The following is an 18,187-nucleotide window of genomic DNA, read 5'->3' on the forward strand; positions in this document are numbered from 1 at the left end:
GCTTTTGACAAGATCCGTAAAACTGTTTGTTTTCTCTCTCTCTCTCCGTGTTGCAATAGGACTAAGGCTACCTTTTACGGTTGTGTCGGAGGATAATTTAACTCCTAATCAGATCTGGCTCAGACAATGCAGTTTATTGACAGTTTCACTGCATACTTGAGGTTCTGTGTGCTGTGTTTGTTCTCCACCGTTGTTTATTGGTAGAACCCCTGGAACATGGCCACCAGCTCCGTCGCATAAAGCTTTGCAGTTTGCTCCAACTAGTTATAACCTAACCTATACCTCACACGGAACACACATGGAATTCTACATCACTGTTCTTTCTCTCTACTACTGTTCCACACAAGAGTTGTGTTCCAACTGTTACCCCCTCCAAGCCGTTGGGTTTTTACTCTGCTTGTTTCTTCGCAACGAGAGAGAAGGAGAGAAAGAAACTGTTGCTTTAGCGGAAGCATTTATTTTGCATTGCATGCAGCATTACAAAGCCACACTGTGATACAACGCAGGCGGCCGTAAATCTGTTGGGCGAGCACAGAACTGCTCCTCTCCAGCCCCCTGGGTTGTGGTTTGTCTGTAAGGCAGCTGAACAACTTGCAGACATTTTGAGGACACTTATGGTTATAGAGCTCAGACACCCATTTGAAGACCATAATAAGAGAGTACAGCACAGACATAATCGCATCTATCGTCCCACATTTCCACATCCATCTTTCACATCTATCGTAAAGTCTTCCCCCTGTCTGTCTTCCTAATGTCTCCCTCCTGTTGCTTCTCTCAGGAAGCAGCTGTGATAGAATGGCCTCTCAAATAGATTGCAAAAGCCCCTGTTTCTCCTCCTGTTATCTAACCAGTGCAGTCTGTCAAACAATTCTGTCTAAATTATCTCTCCCCGTCTCATCCCCTTGGCCACCGTCTTCTGCAGAACTCTAAGGTACACATCCTGGACACCGAGGGCTTTGAGACCACGTTCGGGCCCAAGGCGCAGCGTAAACGACCCAACCTGATGGTGGGAGACGTGAAGGACCTGGCAGAACAGGCTGAGGTCTTGGCACAGACCTACAGCACTGAGAAGGACCGCGACTTGGTCACAGAGGACGATGGGGTCAGGTGAGTGCAGTAGCGCCTGTTAATTTTGTCACTGGCTACTGTCACTGATGTCACTTTGACTGACAGTGACAATGCCTTCCAAACGTACTGGGCTTCTTCAGGTATACCAATAACTACTAACCATTTTCTATTTACTACTACCCCAATTCCATGATAGATACTCCATTTTCTTTGTTTTGATAATATAGCCTAGCTTTAGACTGTATGTTGGACCACATGAGCAGTTCCAGTCTGTGGTTAATGTTGGGGTGTGGCACCTGTTGCACTGTATGTAATCTACACACAGAGAGGTCGCTCGTGAGGAGATCTTCAAGAAGGGCCAGTCGAAGAGGATTTGGGGAGAACTCTACAAGGTACAGCATCTTTCTATCTGATCTAGGAATGTTTATTTTAGTTCACCTTGATATTTCCTAATAGATACTGTGTACGGTGCAGGTATCAGGGATGCAAACTTGCCACTATGTTTCTCATATCGAAATGAATGACAGAATGCATCCCTACGCTTCCTACAAATAGAATATCAATGTTCAGAGCGTGATGTCCGATATGTCAGAGCAGAATGCGTCATCCAATAGTACCACGTGTGACAGCTGTGAGCAGCCATCCGCATCCCCTAACAAGCCATTAGTCTACACATCTGCTTTTCTCTCTCCATTCTTTCTGTGCACCTCTATCAGTTTTAAAATGTTATTTAGCCGTGATGGCGAGCTGGGGTGTGCAGGCAGTGATGAGGTTGAATACGCGAGCGTATCACCTGTAAGAACAAGCAGGCCAGTCTGACTAGGCTTTGCAGTCATGCATCCTCAGTCACTGCCATAGAGGAAAAATGGACCACAGTGACAGTCATGCTTGCGCCTTTATATCACTGAATTTTTTTCTTCTGAAATATAGTGATTTGAGATGAGTTTAGATCAACTACGAACTCTCACTCCTGGTTATGCCCAAACCCTGACTCTGTCTTCCTCTCTCAATATCACTCCTTAACCCACAGGTGATAGACTCGTCAGACGTCATCATACAGGTGCTGGATGCCCGCGACCCCATGGGTACGCGCTCGCAGAGCATCGAGACCTACATGAGGAAGGAGAAGCCTTGGAAGCATCTGATCTTCGTGCTCAACAAGTGTGACCTTATCCCTACCTGGGTCACGGTAAGAGATCCCTTTACTCTATCCTGAGACAAATGCATGTGTAGGGGGTAATAATTATTGTGTATGCGTATTACACTGACAACAATATCAATGCAACATGTAACGTGTTGGTCCCATGTTTCGTGAGCTGAAATAAAAGATCCCAGAAATGTTCCATATGCTCAAATGTTGTGCACAAATGTGTTTACATCCCTGTTAGTGAGCATTTCTCCTTTGCCAAGATAATCCATCCACCTGACAGGTGTGGCATATCAAGAAGCTGATTAAACGGCATGATCATTACACAGTGCACCTTGTGCTGGGGACAATTCAAAGCCAGTAAAGAACAAGAAGGCCTGCACACTTTTTCAAAGGCCAAATGTGCGGTTTTGTCACACAACACAATGCCACACATCTCAAATGTTGAGGGAGTGTGCAATTGGCATGCTGACTGCAGGAATGTCCATCAGAGCTGTTACCAGATAAATTAACATGAAATGATCTACCATAAGCCGCATCCAACGTCGTTTTAGAGAATGTGGCAGTACGTCCTACCAGCCTCACGACTGCAGACCACGCTTAACCACGCCAGCCCAGGACCTCCACATCTGGCTTTTTCAACTGCGGGATCGTCTGAGACACCCGGACAGCTGATGAAACTGGGTTTGCACAACCAAAGAATTTCTGCACAAACTGTCAGAAAACGTCTCAGGGAAGCTCCTCTGCGTGCTCGTCGCCCTCACCAGGGTCTTGACTGCTTTTCGGTGTTGTAACCGACTTCAGGGGCAAATGCTCAGCTTCAATGGCCACTGGCATGCTGGAGAAGTGTGCTCTTCAGCAATGAATCCCGGTTTCAACCGTACCAGGCAGATGGCGTTTATGGTATCGTGTTTGGGCGAGCAGTTTGCTGATGTCAACGTTGTTAACATGGTGCCCCGTGGTGGCGGTGGGGTTGTGGTATGGGTAGGCATAAGCCACGGACAACTAGGTTTGCACATTTTGGGGAATATTCAGATGTGGAAACTTTCTGTGGGAATTATATGGGAATTAACGGGAATATAAGGGAATTAATATTAATACCATTTAAATGTAGATGTTTTTTGCATTGGATATATTTACCATATCATGTTGGAGACAGAAATATAAGTATACATAATTGCAAATGATTAAATCCTTCCAATAGAAATCAAAAACTATTTAGAATACAAATTGAACTTGAATTAAATTAGTTGACTCATAACATGGGATGATTTCACTGAACATCAAAAGAAAGAGAATATTGAATGATCCCCACTGATCCATCGCATCTCCCAAAAACGTTTTCAACATACATCTGTAAAATGATAGTCTAGAAACTAAAGCTTTGGTTGTCTTCCTCTCAGGCTTCCATGTCTTCTCTCTGGACCTCCTCAATGTCCACCTCTTGAACATCAGACTCTGAGGCCTCATCTTCAACGTCACATTCCAACCTTGTTAAGGATGGCTCATTGTCAGGCTCAAAAAGCCAAAAAATTGCCTGGATGGCGACCAATTTTTCAACCCTTGTATTGGTCAGCCTGTTGCGTGCTTTGGTGTGTGTTCCCAAACAAGGACCAGTTGCGCTCTGAGGTGGCTGATGTTGGTGGGATTTGGAGGATGATGGAGGCAACAGGGGAAAGAGCCTCAGATCCACAAAGTCCCTATGACCAGGTGGCTGATGAGATATGTTGGCACGACTGCCATATTGCATCTCCATCCCAAAGCCCTTGCTTGGAAGTGTACTTTGCCATACTGCCAAGAACCTTGCTGTCATCCAGGCCAAGGTGGCGAGACACGGTAGTGATAGGCCTTGTTGATCGCTGCACCCGACAGGATGCTCTTGCCAGGATGCTTGGGGTCCAACATGTACACTGCGGCGTGTATGGGCTTCAGGCAGAAGTCTACACGCTTTTTCATCCAGTTTCCCAGTCCCTGCCGATGGAAAAACATCCCCACAGCATGATCCTGCCACCACCATGCTTCACTGTGGGAATGTTATTCTCGGGGTGATGAGAGGTGTTGGGTTTGCGCCAGACAGCGTTTTCCTTGATCGCCAAAAAGCTCAATTTTAGTCTCATCTGACCAGAGTACCTTCTTCCATATGTTTGGGGAGTCTCCCGCATGCCTTGTGGCAAACACCAAATGTGTTTGCTTATTTTTTTCTTTAAGCAATGGCTTTTTTCTGGCCACTCTTCCTTAAAGCCCAGCTCTGTGGAGTGTACGGCTTAAACTAGTCCTATGGACAGATACTCCAATCTCCGCTGTGGAGCTTTGCAGCTCCTTCAGGGTTGTCTTTGGTCTCTTGGTTTCTCTCTGATTAATGCCCTCCTTGCCTGGTCTGTGAGTTTTGGTGGGCGGCCCTCTTGGCATGTTTGTTGTGGTGACATATTCTTTAAAAACAATGTAATAATGCATCTAATGGTGCTCCGTGGGATGTTCAAAGTTTTGGATATTTTTTTATAACTCAACCCTGATCTGTACTTCTCTACAACTTTGTCCCTGACCTGTTTGGAGAGCTCCTTGGTCTTCATGGTGCCACTTGCTAGTGGTGTTGCAGACTGTGGGGCCTTTCAGAACAGGTGTGTGTATATATACTGAGATCATGGGACACTTAGATTGCACACAGGTGGGCTTTATTTAACTAATTATGTGACTTCTGAAGGTAATTGGTTGCACCAGATCTTATTTAGGAGCTTCATAGCAAGGGGGTGAATGCATATGCACGTACCACTTTTCATATATATATTTTTTTAACAGGTAATAATACTTTTTGCTTCACCAGTTTGGACTATTTTGTGTATGTCCATTACATGAAATCCAAATAAAAATCTATTTAAATTACAGGTTGTAATGCAACAAAATAGGAAAAACCCCAAGGGGGGTGAATACTTTTGCAAGGCACTGTATGTTTTAGGCTAGTCTAACCAGCAATAATGGTACACAAGCAAAAAACGGTGTCAGAAATCTTTAAAGGGGTGGCAGGTAGCTTAGTGGTTAGAGCGTTGGACTAGTAACCGAAAGGTTGCAAGATCGAATCCCCGAGCTGACAAGGTAAAAATCTGTTGTTCTGCCCCTGAACGAGGCAGTTAACCCACTGTTCCTAGGCCGTCATTGAAAATAAGAATTTGTTCTTAACTGACTTGCCTAGTTAAATAAAGGTTAAAAAAAAAAATCAAGTATGTCACATCGTTGTTCAGTGATAACAGTAATTCGTCTGATCATAATACATTTGCCAGCAGCATACCACCCTGCATACCACTGCTGGCTTGCTTCTGAAGCTAAGCAGCGTTGGTCCTGGTCAGTCCCTGGATTGGAGACCAGATGCTGCTGGAAGTGGTGTTGGAGGGCCAGTAGGAGGCACTCTTTCCTCTGGTCTAAAAAGAAAAATATCCCAATGCCCCAGGGCAGTGATTGGGGACACTGCCCTGTGTAGGGTGCCGTCTTTCGGATGGGACGTTAAACGGGTGGCCTGACTCTCTGAGGTCATTAAAGATCCCATGGCACTTATTGTAAGGGTAGGGGTGTTAACTCCAGTGTCCTGGCTAAATTCCCAATCTGGCCCTCAAACCATCAGTCACCTAATAATCCCCAGTTTACGATTGGCTCATTCATCCCCCTCCTCTCCCCTATAACTATTCCCCAGGTCGTTGCTGTAAATGAGAATGTGTTCTCAGTCAACTTACCTGGTAAAATAACGGATAAATAAAATAAAAAATAAAGAAATGTATGTTTTATATTTTGGTAAAATGGTGCTATTCTATAATTTATGTATTCAAATAGCTAAAGGCTTCTTAAAAACTGAACATAGGTGAAGTGTCAAACTTATGGCTGAACAAAGATTGACATTTCTGAGTCATGAAGATCTATCTGCAATTGCAGATGGTCAATAATTTTCTAATGTCGCAGGATTTTGATACTCTGTACTTTAGGTACCTTTTTATGGTGAGGACCTTTTTAATGGGTTTTAAAAATTATTATTCACTACAAAACAGTTCTGATATCTAGTATGTGAAATCTGATGCCCAATATCTCAGAACTATGCTTTGTGCAGATAGAACCTTTTTATAGTCCTACAGACAAACGATTTTGTGACCATTGAGGCTACCAGACAGCCCTTTTCATTATTTTGTTTATGTAATAATTAATTTAGCAACAAATTCCTAATGCAAGCTTCGAAACTCAATTATCAATTCCAAGCAATTTTGACATACCGTAAGACCAGCTATGCTAATAATTGTTGCTTGATGCTCCGCCCCCACCCGACCTGTGTTGATTGAGAGCTTGCTGGTCCAATCAGAGGGCCGAGTGTGCGTTTCACTAGCCAATCAGTTTTATTTCAAGTGCGATGCTGTCTGGCTGCATGGTGAGTAGTGACAAAAACCTGCCCAGATAATTTCCAAGTCTAAGTCGAGTCCAGAGTCTTAAGGCTCCAAGTCTCAAGTTTTATTTTCGATCAAGTCGCGTCTCAAGTCATCATTGTGATTTGGGTCCGTCTCGAGTCCAAGTCGTGTGACTCGAGTCCACACCTCTGGCCAAGCCTACACATGGACCCCGTTCACTCTATTGTGCCGGCCCAAACTGTACTCAGCTGAGTTTCTTTTCACATTGTCTTTTTCAACACGGTTCCAGCAACTATGGCAGATGGAAAATAAACCAGTTTGATTTGGCTCAGTAGTGTTTGATCAAAGACTGGCAATGCCTTCTATGCCAATTGTTTTCTGGAGTGAGTTGATGTTCTCGGGAGTTTTATGTAAGTAGTTATCCACAACTCTTTATTTTTTCAATCCCGTATCATGCTTGCTCTACCTTGACAAAGGATAGCTTGTGGCCTCAAATAACATGTGTGTGGATTCGGGGGTCACCAAAACAGGAAGGATGGTGTCCGCGCCAACTGTTTTCGTGATGTGCTGCAGGATTTTGCTGTCGTGCCAGTAGAATACACTAGAGATGCACTGTTCAGCACACATTATGAATGAATGTCAGACTTACATTGGAATGACACATTGTTTGTGCCTGTGTTAAATGGGTTATTCTTCAGTGCTAATCTTGTGTAACCACCCCTCAAATATTATTTACTCCATCACTACCAGAGAAGATGCTGCCCGACCCCTAGAGTAATGATACATTTCTAGACATAAATTGTTCAATGGCCAACTGAATTGTGCGTACTTGCAGGATATTTGATGTGTTTGACATTCGCCTGGTTTGTAGACTACTATCGACATACTTTCCTTTCATACTGACACACGTGCTGTGCAAACTAATTACAATTTCACATAGAGTAAATGTATGTCCATCTCTGTCTGACTTAGGTCTGTCTGTTTTGTTGTCTTCGAACCAGAAACGCTGGGTAGCCGTGCTCTCTGCAGAGTACCCCACCCTGGCCTTCCATGCCAGCCTCACCAACTCGTTCGGCAAGGGCTCCCTCATCCAACTCCTCAGGCAGTTTGGCAAGGTAGGCACCGCCTTCTCACACACGAGTCCCCCACTCCACACGGACCGAACTAACCTCCCCATTTGGTCAAAAGTAGGTCCCTAAGGAGCAGAGGCTGGTACAAATGGCCAACTTTTGTCATGGCCCCCGACTCTAAACACCCTTATGAGCATACGGCTCCGCTCGGGGTCCTCACATCTGCTGCCAAGCTATTTTTGGTACGCACGAGCCATAAAACAGGGCCTTGGATGCTCAGAGGAGAGCACAGGCTTAGTTAACATAAATCAAGTTGAAAGGTATATCGCTGACATTTTCTCTGTTGGGTTTAAGATAACTGTGTTGAGTAGGAAACATACCAATGTTGCCATGATCGGGTTGTACAAAAACCAATGGCTGTTAGAATTTTACCTTTTGGGGAAAAAGTTTAGAGACTAATATTTATGCCTACCTCTTGGTTTTGACAGATTTTTGATCCATGGTGTAGACTTATCTGCTTCCAGTAGCTATTTTCTGCTGGTGAAAACAAGCTTTTTTAGATTACGTGATCACATGTTTTATTAGTATTGGCCTACATCAAAGTGTGGTCTGGAGTTGTTGCTGTCCGGAATTGAAGACAGGTTAAGTATAGACTGTTGTTCAGGAAACTGCTATTTTAACTTGTTTTGCCTCTTCAGCTCCACACAGACAAGAAGCAGATCAGCGTTGGGTTCATCGGCTACCCCAACGTGGGAAAGAGCTCTGTCATCAACACGCTACGCTCCAAGAAGGTCTGCAACGTGGCACCCCTCGCCGGTGAGACCAAGGTATGGTATTGTTCCCCTCAAAAATACCTTTTTAAATTAAAAACACTTGAACATAAGCCCATATTGATACCTGGGGTGTCATGATGAGCAATGTACATACGTCCGTGTAATCTCAATAATGGCCAATGCAGGGGGGGACGATCTCACGCAATTCCCTTGATTGCTAAGAGAGAGCACAGAATAGAATGTTGCAGGCTGCATTGTTTGTGTATCAGTGTGCTACTTATATCCTAAGTAACTTCCCAACGATGCGCTGAAGTATATGTATTTAAACCCTCCGCCTCGATTATACACGTCTGATACCTGGCAGAGACATGGCCAAAAAGCAAGAAACAGTAACCCTCATCCTTCATTTCCTCTCTCTGGACCTGTTCATCCTGTTTGGAACCAAACGGTGGATCTGGAGGTCTGGAAACCCCACTGAGGGTGATGCTATCGGAGTTGGCCGTCTGTTGCCAGAGCTGTGAGCGTGCAAACGAGATCCAAGTTTTTTTTTTCTCCCCTTTGGGATCTATCAGATCGGCGCGTAACCAGCGAGAGTTTATCGCCCAATGCAAGGTGGCTCTCGCCAGAGGCTGCTAGCGTCTGCCTGCCTGTCTGTGGCCAAACAAGTTTGTTCAGCATTAGGCTGGCCCTCCTGTCTCTAACTCTCTCACACCCCGGTTGTTTGAATGGATGTGCAATGCGTTTGTTTCTGTGTTTAAAAAAAAAAAAAGAAGCTTGTAAAATATTTCCTTCCGCTGTCCAAATGGGGATATGAGTATTGGTTTTCAGGCAGAAGAGAAAGCAATGTGATTCTCAGTACAGTAGCAAGCTCCTCTCAAAAGCAGGAGACCTTCTTACCAGGGGTTGGAAATGAAATAATTTTCCAATTTCGTCCGTTATTTTGGGGTTCCTTTTAAACCTCTGAAATCGATACGTTAAATTACTTCACCAATGGATAGAGAGCCGCTTGCTATGGAGCGGGCAAGCTATGTACATGCATTGGACAGACAAGTGTACACTGCGTGCACAATTATTAGGCAAATTGTATTCCTCAGGATTCATTTTATTGTTGATCAAACACAGTGGTTTCAGTCAATCAAATGTTATTTACCTCAAACCTGAGTGTTTAACAAAGGAAAAGTGAGTTTTGTCTTTCTCAGGGGAATATATGTGTGCACAATTATTAAGCAACTAAATTACAAAAATAATTTCCCCCAACTCACTTGTTTATTCTACATTTTTAGAGTAAGTGTAACAGATAAGTAACACAAAATGACAATTAATAAAAATGTTGGCCTTTCAAAAATATTCAATCACTGCCATGAGCCTTCCATCCATGGAGTCTGTCTATTCACGATCAACTTTTGCTGAAGCAGCAACCACAGCCTCCCAAATGCTGTTCAAAGAGGTGTATTGTCTTCCCTCAGGTTTGAGAAGGGCCCAGAAGTTCTCAATAGGATTTAAGTCAGGTGAGGAAGGGGGCCAGGTCATTATTGGGGCATCTTTGAGGCCCTTGCTGGCTAGCCAAGCAGTGGAGTACTTGGATGCATGTGATGGAGCATTGTCCTGCATGAAGATCATGGCCTTCTTGAATGCTGACGACTTCTTCCTGTACCATTGCTTGGAGGAAGAATCTTCCAGAAACTGGCAGTAGGTTTGGGAGTTGAGTTTCAGTCCATCTTCAACCCGAAAAGGTCCAACTACCTCATCCTTAATGATAGCAGGCCATACTAGTACCCGTCCTCCACCTCGCTGGCGCCTGACTCGAAGTGGTGCCCTGTGTCCATTACTGATCCAGCCACGGGCCCGTCCATCAAGAGTCACTCTCATTTCATCTGTCCATAAAACCTTTGGGCAACAAAAAAAAACATACCTGAAGACAGATCTTTCAATTTTGACGCTTCAACTTTTGAATCTTATTCAGTGGTGGTCGTGTTTCAGCCTTCTTGACCTTGGCCATGTCTCTGAGCACCTTGTACTTCTGGACACTCCAGGTAGGTTACAGTTCTGGAATATGGTGGCGCTGGAGGATAATGGGTTCCTGGTAGCTTGACGTTTAATTCTTCTCAAGTCTTTTGCAGTTAATTTGCGCCTTTTCTTCTCCATGCGTTATGACTATTGGCATCAAAGCGTTTGAATGTCCGGTGGTCACCCCACAATAGTTTAGCTTTTTCAAGAGCGTTGCATCCGTCTGAAAGGTATTTTAAAATGTTTGACTTTTCAGTGTCAACATTTCTATAGGCTATGCAACTGCGTGAGAAAACAGAATGATGGCTTCTATTAAAAATAAGAGGATCCCATCAGCTTTCTATAGGCTAGGTCTACTATATTTATATCTCAACTTTCCTAGTATTAAGCACATTGCTTGTCTTTGCAACAGGAGTATAGCCTACCTGGCAGGCATGAAAATGAACCACGGGGAAAGCATCCTCCATTTGCTATTTAAGCATAGATGACATGTATTTTTTTTCCCCTGCCCCTGTTTCGAGACAGGTGTATGGTAATGGTCCATTGTAAATCAAAATACATTTCAGATTTGATTTAGTATATGTAAAGAATATTTAAATCAAGAATAGTTTGAGTTACAATATTAGCCTATCACTTGTGAATGATGCCCAGTGTAAGGCAAGAAACGATGCATACCTTTTTTGGCGACTTCAAATCAAACTTTTTTTGTCACATGCGCCAAATACAAGTGTAGACCTTACCGTGAAATGCTTCCTTACAAGCCCTTAACTCTTCTTGAACTGCACTGTTGGTTAAGAAAATATTTACCAAATGAAGTATAAAAGTAACACAATAACATAACAATAACGAGGCTATATACAGGGGGTACCGGTACTGAGTCAGTGTGTGGGGGTACAGGTTAGTTGAGGTAATTTGTACATGTAGGTAGGGGTAAAGTGACTATGCATAGATAATAAACAGCGAGTAGCAGCAGTGTACAAAACAAATGGGGAGGGGCGGTGTCAATGTAAATAGTCCGGTGGCCATTTGATTAATTGTTCAGCAGATTTATGGCTTGGGGGTAGAAGCTGTTAAGGAGCCTTTTGGTCCTAGACATGGCACTCTGGTACCGCTTGCCGTGCGGCAGCAGAGAAAACAGGCTATGACTTGGGTGACTGGAGTCTCTGACAATATTTTGGGCCTTCCACTTCACCGCCTATTATATAGATCCTGGATGGCAGGAATCTTGGCCCCAGTGATGTACTGGGCCGTATGCACTACCCTCTGTAGTGTTTTACGGTCAGATGCCAAGCAGTTGCCATACCAGGCGGTGATGCAACCAGTCAGGATGCTCTCGATGGTGCAGCTGTAGAACTGAGTTTCAAGTTTGAGGAAGATAATTTTCACCATAAAAATGCACCTTTATAATAAAAGCATTAAATGCATAATCACATTTGCGGTAACTTTTGATAATGGAGTTTTCCCGCTAATGGCAGAATACAATAGTTCAACTTTTGTACTATGGGGGATAGTAGATTGACAAAAGCTAGTGCTTTTGCTGGTCGCTAGTCCTACTCACCTTGTTGGCTGACGAAAAGTACATGTGGACAGTTCTGCGGTGCGCTCTGAGGGTCTGTCCTCTTTTTAAGATCTGTTTTGTTTATGTTGATGCAGTAGGGTCTTTATTTCTGCTACATTATCAAATGAAATGAAATTGTCCCAAACCGGTGAGTTCTTGTGAATAGGTTGAGTAGAAAGTCATTAGACCCTGTGATTTAGCTGATGTTGGGCCCGGTCTCTTCTTCCAGGTGTGGCAGTACATCACCCTGATGCGACGCATCTTCCTCATCGACTGCCCTGGTGTAGTTTACCCCTCTGAAGACAGCGAGAGCGACATCGTGTTGAAAGGAGTGGTATGTTATTTTTCTCCATCAATAATCTATATGGTTGTTTTGTTTGTAGTAAACCATTTTTTATTATTTTATTTGAGCAGGCAGGGTTATACAGTGAGCTCAAAGTATTGGGACAGTGGAAAATAGTTTTGGCTCTGTACTCCAGCACTTTGGATTTGAAATGGTTAAAGTGGTCAGCTTTAATTTGAGGGTATTTTCAACCATGTTGGGTAATCTGTTTGGAAATTACTTTTAGGGGACTAAAAATATTGGGACAAATTCACTTGTGTATAAGGTCGTCAAAAGGTGAGTATTTGGTCCCATATTCCCAGCATGCAATGATTTCATCAAGCTTGTGACGCCAAACTTGTCGGATGCCTTTTCTGTTTGTTTAAGTTGCGTTTCAGATCATTTTGTGCCCAATAGAAATTAAAGGTAAATAATGGATCATTTTGGAGTCACTTTCATGGTGAATAGAATGTTTCTGAACACTTGTATATTAATGTGGATGCTACCATGATTACAGATATTCCTGAATGAATAGTGAATAATAATGGGTGAGAAAGTTAGATGAACAAATATCATACTCCCCCCCCCCCCCACTCCCAAAAATGCTAACCTCCCCTAATGGTGAGAGGTTAGCATGTCTTGGGGGTATGATATTTGTGCATCTAACTTTCTCCCTGATCATTTTTTTTTATACTTCCATGTCTAAACCTGTAGCATTGTCATTGTATGCTTCACTGCTGTTTCCCAGGTGCAAGTGGAGAAGATCCGTAACCCGGAGGAGCATATCCCGGCAGTGCTAGAGCGGGCCAAACCAGAGTACATCCAGAAGACGTACCGCATCCCCACCTGGAGCTCCCCAGAGGACTTCCTGGAGAAACTGGCGATGCGCATGGGCAAACTCCACAAGGTCACTGCCTGGGTCATATTAATTAGTGCACACTGTAGGAAAATATTTTAACGGAAAACAACAAGTGTTTCTTATTGGACACGACCGGATAGTCCCTCCCTGTTTCAGTCAGTTGTCTCGTTTGGTACTTAATTAACATAACCCTGGAGTGTATCAATGGGGGCTGAAGTCACGGTACAGGGTAATTGTCCGTAGGCTGTTGGTCGCCCCAGATCCGTTTGTGCTTCATCGCCAGCTCTTATGGTTGTTGCTTGGCATGCTAATGACCATATGGATTGGCAAGACAACACAGATCTGAGACCACCAGGCTACATTGCCTGGGCTGCTTGTCTTCAATTCTGACCATCTTTCATCTACCTGAATGATCTTTTATAACTCTTTGTGGTTAAGGGAATTTGAATGTCACAATATACTTTAGTCCTGAAAGGTGTGTGTTATATTCAGGATTTATCTTTTGTGTGGTAAAAATTATCTTCCCTAAATATACACTCTGTTTTTGTATGGGCCATTTTTTGGATCAGTTTGAAATTCAAAACTTGACCCTAAAGCTTACTTAGCTTATTTAGAACCCATAAATCCCGAGTGGAATATAAGGTCTATATAAGGACACTCCATTTATTCTTACTTTATTTCCTTCTCATGTTTCCCTAATGCATTATCTGTTGCAGGGTGGTGAGCCAGACCTTACCTGTGTCTCCAAAATGGTGCTGAACGACTGGCAGAGAGGACGCATCCCCTTCTTCGTAAAACCCCCTGGCTGTGAGGGAGAGCATGAGGTGAGAGGTGGACGAACGGCTGGAATAAAACTCTCTTCCTCGCATACGAAAATAAAGAGACATTCTCAACAGTAATGTTAGCACATATTCTGGTTGTAGTCTGCCACCCTCTGCCTAAACGTAAAATATCATCACAGGCCTTGCCAAGAGTGCATGCATGGTCACATTGACTTTGTTCAAGCTATCTTTTTTATTAGATTTATTTGACAAGTAAAAATCGATAAAGCTGCTCCAGCCGGGGACAACGATGCATACATTAAAATGATTGAGGCTAAAACCCAAAGTCGTATTTCTGTTGTGGTTCTCTCAGGTGAGCAATATTGTCCACTCAATCTGAAATGTACACATGGTCTGCATGCATCCCAATTCTCTCCCTTTCTCCTGCAGTGTGCACTTGCACACTCCCCATTGGATCGGTGTAAGCATTGGCTGGAGGGAGTTTCCATCATTTTTAAATCCACGTCGAATGAGTGTGCAAGTGCACACTTCAGGAGAATCGGAACCTAGCCATGATTATGAAAGTTGTACTGACTGGTGTGTTGTTTTCAGGGCAAGGATATACTGCCAGTGGAGGGGGCACCAGAAGCTACAGAGCGTGTACAGGAAGAAGGAGCAACAGAGGAGCAGAGCGAGGAGGTGGTGGCTGCCCTGTCGGCCGAGCAGGAGGCCCAGCAGCAGCAGAAACACAAACATGAGCAGGTGCAGAAGATTCTCTCCAACGTCCGGCAGAACTTCGGCAAGATCAATGTGGCGCCCGAGTTCAACGATGAAGACCTGGCACCCGTGCAGACCGCCTACCTCGTTTTCTCGGACGTGTCCGGCTCGGACGTGGATGAGGAAGAGGAAAATGGAGATGAAGATAAGGGGGATGGGGAGACAGCAGTTGGAGATGCTGAGGGTGCCGCAACCACCCCAGCCGGTCAGCCTGCCAAGGTGGAGGAAAAAAAGAGTTCGCTTGAAACGATCCGCGAGCTGGATGGGAAGATTGCAAAGTACAAGCAGTTCCTGGACCGGGCCAGACTCAAGCGCTTCTCCGCCATCCGGTTTGTCTTATTCTTCTCCGTTCTCCCCACCACTTATCATTTCAGTCTTGTTCTGAAGATGTGCTTTATTATTTTCTAATAAACCCACATCAACCCCGGTTCTTGTCCAAAAGACCGGCATAGCTCTGTCCCAAGTGGCACCCTATTCCCTAGATAGTGAACTACAAAAGTAGTGCTCCATGTAGGAAATAGGATGCCATAGAGAGATGAAGGGTGCCTGGGTCCTTTGAGGTGAAACATGCCCTGTTTTTCACTGTCCAGGCACCTGGGGATTGGCAGCTGCTCATACCGTTCTGTCTGATAGATGGGGTTTTCGATCACCATTTATGTCATGTTCCGCGCACTCACCAACTGTCTCTCTCGCTGGTGAACGTAAGCTCACGCCCTCGCTCAACAACGTCAATTTTTTAAATATTTGTACATTTTTATTTCACCTTTATTTAACCAGGTAGGCAAGTTTGAGAACAAGTTCTCATTTACAACTGCGACCTGGCCAAGATAAAGCAAAGCAGTTCGACACATATAACAACAGAGTTACACATGGAGTAAAACAAACATACAGTAGAAAAATAAGTATATACAATGTGAGCAAATGAGGTAAGGGAGGTAAAGGCAATAAATAGGCCATGGTGGCAAAGTAAATACACTGCTCAAAAAAATAAAGGGAACACTTAAACAACACAATGTAACACCAAGTCAATCACACTTCTGTGAAATCAAACTGTCCACTTAGGAAGCAACACTGATTGACAATAAATTTCACATGCTGTTGTGCAAATGGAATAGACAACAGGTGGAAATTATAGGCAATTAGCAAGACACCCCCAATAAAGGAGTGGTTCTGCAGGTGGTGACCACAGACCACTTCTCAGTTCCTATGCTTCCTGGCTGATGTTTTGGTCACTTTTGAATGCTGGCGGTGCTTTCACTCTAGTGGTAGCATGAGACGGAGTCTACAACCCACACAAGTGGCTCAGGTAGTGCAGCTCATCCAGGATGGCACATCAATGCGAGCTGTGGCAAGAAGGTTTGCTGTGTCTGTCAGCGTAGTGTCCAGAGCATGGAGGCGCTACCAGGAGACAGGCCAGTACATCAGGAGACGTGAAGGAGGCCGTAGGAGGGCAACAACCCAGCAGCAGGACCGCTACCTCTGCCTTTGTGCAAGGAGGAGCAGGAGGAGCACTGCCAGAGCCCTGCAAAATGACCTCCAGCAGGCCACAAATGTGCATGTGTCTGCTCAAACGGTCAGAAACAGACTCCATGAGGGTGGTATGAGGGCCCGACGTCCACAGGTGGAGGTTGTGCTTACAGCCCAACACCGTGCAGGACGTTTGGCATTTGCCAGAGAACACCAAGATTGGCAAATTCGCCACTGGCGCCCTGTGCTCTTCACAGATGAAAGCAGGTTCACACTGAGCACGTAACAGACGTGACAGAGTCTGGAGACGCCGTGGAGAACGTTCTGCTGCCTGCAACATCCTCCAGCATGACCGGTTTGGCAGTGGGTCAGTCATGGTGTGGGGTGGCATTTCTTTGGGGGGCCGCACAGCCCTCCATGTGCTCGCCAGAGGTAGCCTGACTGCCATTAGGTACCGAGATGAGATCCTCAGACCCCTTGTGAGACCATATGCTGGTGCGGTTGGCCCTGGGTTCCTCCTAATGCAAGACAATGCTAGACCTCATGTGGCTGGAGTGTGTCAGCAGTTCCTGCAAGAGGAAGGCATTGATGCTATGGACTGGCTCGCCCGTTCCCCAGACCTGAATCCAATTGAGCACATCTGGGACATCATGTCTCGCTCCATCCACCAACGCCACGTTGCACCACAGACTGTCCAGGAGTTGGCGGATGATGGCGGATGATTTAGTCCAGGTCTGGGAGGAGATCCCTCAGAAGACCATCCGCCACCTCATCAGGAGCATGCCCAGGCGTTGTAGGGAGGTCATACAGGCACGTGGAGGCCATACACACTACTGAGCCTCATTTTGACTTGTTTTAAGGACATTACATCAAAGTTGGATCAGCCAGTAGTGTGGTTTTCCACTTTAATTTTGAGTGTGTCTCCAAATCCAGACCTCCATGGGTTGATAAATTTGATTTCCATTGATAATTTTTGTGTGATTTTGTTGTCAGCACATTCAACTATGTAAAGAAAAAAGTATTTAATAAGAATGTTTCATTCATTCAGATCTAGGATGTGTTATTTTAGTGTTCCCTTTATTTTTTTGAGCAGTGTACAATATAGCAATTAAAACACTGGAATGGTAGATTTGACAGTAGATGAGTGTGCAAAGTAGAAATACTGGGGTGCAAAGGAGCTAAATAAATAAATACAGTAGGGGTAGAGGTAGTTTTTTGGGCTATTTATAGATGGGCTATGTACAGGTGCAGTGATCTGTGAGCTGCTCTGACAGCTGGTGCTTAAAGCTAGTGAGGGAGATAAGTGTTTCCAGTTTCAGAGATTTTTGTAGTTCATTCCAGTCATTGTCAGCAGAGAACTGGAAGGAGAGGTGGCCAAAGGAAGAATTGGTTTTGGGGGTGACAAGAGAGATATACCTGCTGGAGTGCGTGCTACAGGTGGGTGCTGCTATGGTGACCAGCGAGCAGAGATAAGGCGGGACTTTACCTAGCAGGGTCTTGTAGATGACCTGGAGCCAGTGGGTCTGGCGACGAGTATGAAGCGAGGGCCAGCCAACGAGAGCGTACAGGTCGCAGTGGTGGGTAGTATATGGGGCTTTGGTGACAAAACGGATGGCACTGTGATAGACTGCATCCAATTTGTTGAGTAGGGTGTTGGAGGCTATTTTGTAAATGACATCGCCGAAGTCGAGGATCGGAAGATGGTCAGTTTTACGAGGGTATGTTTGGCAGCATGGGTGAAGGATGCTTTGTTGCGAAATAGGAAGCCAATTCTAGATTTAACTTTGGATTGGAGATGTTTTATGTGAGTTTGGAAGGAGAGTTTACAGTCTTACCAGACACCTAGGTATTTGTAGTTGTCAGAACCGTCCAGAGTAGTGATGCTGGACGGGCGGGCAGGTGCAGGCAGCGATCGGTTGAAGAGCATGCATTTAGTCTTACTTGTATTTAAGAGCAGTTGGAGGCCACGGAACGAGAGTTGTATGGCATTGAAGCTCGT

At 44.7% G+C, this 18,187-nt stretch overlaps 1 protein-coding gene across 1 annotated transcript in view; it reads left to right on the plus strand.

The window, feature by feature from the left end:
- The window catches only part of LOC139564381 (nucleolar GTP-binding protein 2-like), a 40,298-nt gene that overhangs the window by 17,469 nt on the left and 4,642 nt on the right, over positions 1–18,187 (plus strand). The window contains 9 exon segments of the mRNA XM_071383859.1: positions 923–1,107; positions 1,394–1,460; positions 2,099–2,257; positions 7,596–7,709; positions 8,363–8,491; positions 12,232–12,336; positions 13,073–13,231; positions 13,900–14,007; positions 14,557–15,050. Of these exon segments, the coding sequence (XP_071239960.1) occupies positions 923–1,107; positions 1,394–1,460; positions 2,099–2,257; positions 7,596–7,709; positions 8,363–8,491; positions 12,232–12,336; positions 13,073–13,231; positions 13,900–14,007; positions 14,557–15,050 (1,520 nt within the window).

Source organism: Salvelinus alpinus, chromosome 35 (assembly GCF_045679555.1).
Source record: "Salvelinus alpinus chromosome 35, SLU_Salpinus.1, whole genome shotgun sequence".
NCBI classification, from domain to species: domain Eukaryota; kingdom Metazoa; phylum Chordata; class Actinopteri; order Salmoniformes; family Salmonidae; genus Salvelinus; species Salvelinus alpinus.